The sequence below is a fragment of the Opisthorchis viverrini genome (assembly GCF_000715545.1).
Source record: "Opisthorchis viverrini unplaced genomic scaffold opera_v5_27, whole genome shotgun sequence".
Taxonomy (NCBI): Eukaryota; Metazoa; Platyhelminthes; class Trematoda; order Opisthorchiida; family Opisthorchiidae; genus Opisthorchis; species Opisthorchis viverrini.
The window spans coordinates 1,248,338-1,251,705 of NW_008751682.1; the positions used below are offsets into that span (position 1 = coordinate 1,248,338).

A 3,368-nucleotide genomic window follows, 5' to 3' on the forward strand; every position below is an offset into this window, starting at 1 on the left:
TTCCTCCACCTGCTCCGAAGCATCTCATTAAGACAACACTCCCGTTTTTCTCTTCTAAGTGGTTGCCAGACCCCAAACCCCCAACATCTAACTCCACACTATGTCCAAAAAGGCGGCTAGTGGCCAGAAGCTTTTAAACCCCTAACCCCCCGAGGCCGGTAAAGACGGTACCATAGGAAACCTCAAATTGTTCAATATTTCTAACCGGAGTTTGCAGGCAGACCGAACAAAACCGTTGGCATACACGTCATGGGATGCGGTGGGAACCCATGGCCACCAAAAGTAGCCCACCTCATTACGGACGCAGTTAGCACTCGTGAGGCCAATAGCAGAATCACAAACCTAGAAGAAATATGCCGGAAATTTATTGACCATCCGCCTTGGACATGCTGATCACGAGGGATTTTGGCGTCCATCTGGTCGGCCACGGGGACACCCTGTCTGTCAAACCGCGGCAAAGGAACCGATGGACGCGCGTCCTTCTGGAACCCTGCAACCTCAACAAATCCAATCGTCAAAAATGTGGTATTGCGCGAAATTTATGTTGTAGCCATTGAACTTTTAAAAAACAAGTGCGGAAAATTGATCTCCGTACGATAAAGACCCAGATCAATAAGCTTGTCGGAGAGATTTGGGCGAAAAGTTCCTGCCGACGAATGACAGTTCTGGGAAACAATAAAATAGGAAGTAAAACAGACAACGGGAGTCTCTTCTTGGCAATCAACGATTACTCAGTGACCCATCAGGAGCAATTGAAGGAGACCCGCACGTCCCGCGCCACCACACACTCGAGTATTACGGGATTCGAGGGAAAATCTTACACGGTATCAAGTTGTTCCTATCAGACAGATCTTTCCGAATGAAGGTAGGCCCCACCTACTCTTCTCCACTGGAATTACTCAAGGCTCCGTTTTGGGACCACTGCTGTTTCTGATCTACATCAGCGCCCTTTCAGACGTCTCTTCGAGTCCATGTCTACTTTTTGCGGGGAACTTTATTGGGCATTTTTACTCATTTCTGGTATTCGCCTTGTGGAGCGACCTTCCTCCAACGGTTGTTCGCGCCACAGCTAGAACCAAGTAAAACCACTTTTAGGCTGGAATTACTAAAGCTCCGTTTTGGGACCACTGCTGTTTCTGATCTACATCAGCGCCCTTTCAGACGTCTCTTCGAGTCCATGTCTACTTTTTGCGGGGAACTTTATTGGGCATTTTTACTCATTTCTGGTATTCGCCTTGTGGAGCGACCTTCCTCCAACGGTTGTTCGCGCCACAGCTAGAACCAAGTAAAACCACTTTTAGGCACATTCTTAGTTGATTTTCCGCGTTGGCAAGATTTACTTTCCTGATCTGGTGTCTTCTAGAGCAGTCCTGCATTCCTTTTTCACTTACAACTTTCAGGTGAATCGAGTTGCCTGATCGGGAAGAACGTACTTCACCTGACAAGCCTGGATGGAATCTTCAATCTTGTTATCAGTGAGTGAATCACCGAATCCTCGCGAGAGCTGCTGGATTTATTCGTTTCTACCTCCTTGACTTTCTGTGTTATTCACGAGAAGGAAACAACTGTCACGCCAATCTATAAAACTGGCGACCGACTATTGCCTAGCATCTTCAGGTCTTTAGGCCTCAATAGCGTGCCGTGCAAGGTGATGGAACGCATTCTGAAGCGAGCTATTTTAGCTCACCTTACTTCCAGCAACCTGATATCTCCAGATCAACACGGATTTCTCCCACACCGCGTTTGCGTGACAAACATGCTCGTGTTTATGGACAGCCTAACCCAAGCCAAGGACGAAGGACTCATATCGGATGCCATATTTTTCGACTTCTCAAAAGTATTTGATAGGGTCCCATGCGTCTCACTGCTCCACAACCTCGAGTCTTACGGGATTCATGGGAAAATCCTTCACTGGATCAAGGCGTTCCTATCAGGCAGATCATTCCGAGTGAGAATAGGCTCGACCTACTCTTCTCCAGCGCCGGTCTCTACTGTAGTTCCTCAAGGCTCCGTCCTGAGACCACTGCTGATTCTGAAACACGTCAATGACCTCCAAGATGTTCTCGCAAGTCCATGTCTACTTTTTGCGGACGACTTGAAATCCTGAGGTTCCAATGCCAGTGCCCTCCAAATGGATGTAGACGCTGCAAAGCAGCGGTCGTTGGACTGACACCTTCCTCTGAATGACGAAAAGTGCGTCCATATGTCATTCTGAGGAGACTCAGCGAATGCCCTTGTGATGCATAATGAGAAAGCACCAGAAAACATTACGCTTATCCTTCTCACTCCACCACGAGAAATCGGCCCAAAAGGCATTCGCCATTTTACGGATGATCCGATGCACTCCCATGGACTTTCAAATACTCTATGGGGCCTACGTCAGACCGCTCCTGGAATACGCCAATCAAATTGTCTACTCAGGACGCACGGAAGACGTTACGCTCATCGAGCGTGTCCAGCAAGCCGCTACGAGAATTGTGGCCGGTCTCAAATCCGTGGACTACGAAACGCGCCTTGCGATACTTGATCTCTTTCCCCTGGGGTACCGTCGTCTCCGGGGGGACCTAATTCTTACTTATGCTCTGTTTGAACAATGCTTGGCCGACGGGTTTTTCACGGTTGACACAGCAATCACACGGGAGTACATGGTAAGCAGATTTTCAGACTCAGAGCTTGAATTTGTTTGTTGCACCAATTTGGCACTCTAAAGTCGATGCAAAAGTGGGCGGTCTTTTCGGTCTTTTTATGTGTCGTTGAACGATGTTGCATTCTCACAGTTCTCTTGCGACGGATTAACGCAAGACACTTCTTGGCAGGAAACGGCACATTTTTGTACCTATAACCTTGTTCCGTTTTTCGAAGCCGCTGACATGGCGTGCAGAGGTTGTGGAAATTCTGTGCGACTGTCGTGTATGCTTTTTCTGGTTGCTGCGTATTTCCTTGTTGAGTTGATCGTAGGCTACGTCATCAAATCAGTGGCACTCGTCGCGGACGCATTTCATATGCTTTCAGACTTAATCGCACTTATAATTGGTATAATAGCAACACGCATTGCAAAGTGGCCAAGTTCCTCTAAAAATACTTTTGGATGGCAGCGAGCCGAGGTAATGGGCGGCCTGATTAACACTGTGATGTTATCAACTTTCTGTATCTCAATCTTGATGGAGGCTATTCAGAGGTTTGTCAAACCAGAACTTATCGACAGTCCCCGTCTCATGATCTATGTTGGAGCTGGTGGGCTTCTTGTGAACATTCTCGGTCTCATTGTCCTTGGCACACATTCGCACGACAATCATAGTGGAACCATTGAAGTCATGGATCCAGTAAGTTGGTAGATTTTAACCAATTTTAAATCCGTGTGTTCCTCG

The 3,368-nt window shown here is 47.6% G+C and overlaps 1 protein-coding gene across 1 annotated transcript in view; it reads left to right on the forward strand.

The window, feature by feature from the left end:
- Positions 1–2,246: 2,246 nt before the first annotated feature.
- T265_02209 (hypothetical protein) overlaps positions 2,247–3,368 on the forward strand; it is a gene marked incomplete at both ends in the record, with an annotated part of 59,592 nt that continues 58,470 nt past the window's right edge. Inside the window, 2 exons of the mRNA XM_009166397.1 lie at positions 2,247–2,648; positions 2,778–3,323. Of these exons, the coding sequence (XP_009164661.1) occupies positions 2,247–2,648; positions 2,778–3,323 (948 nt within the window). The remainder of the gene's footprint in view (positions 2,649–2,777; positions 3,324–3,368) is intronic.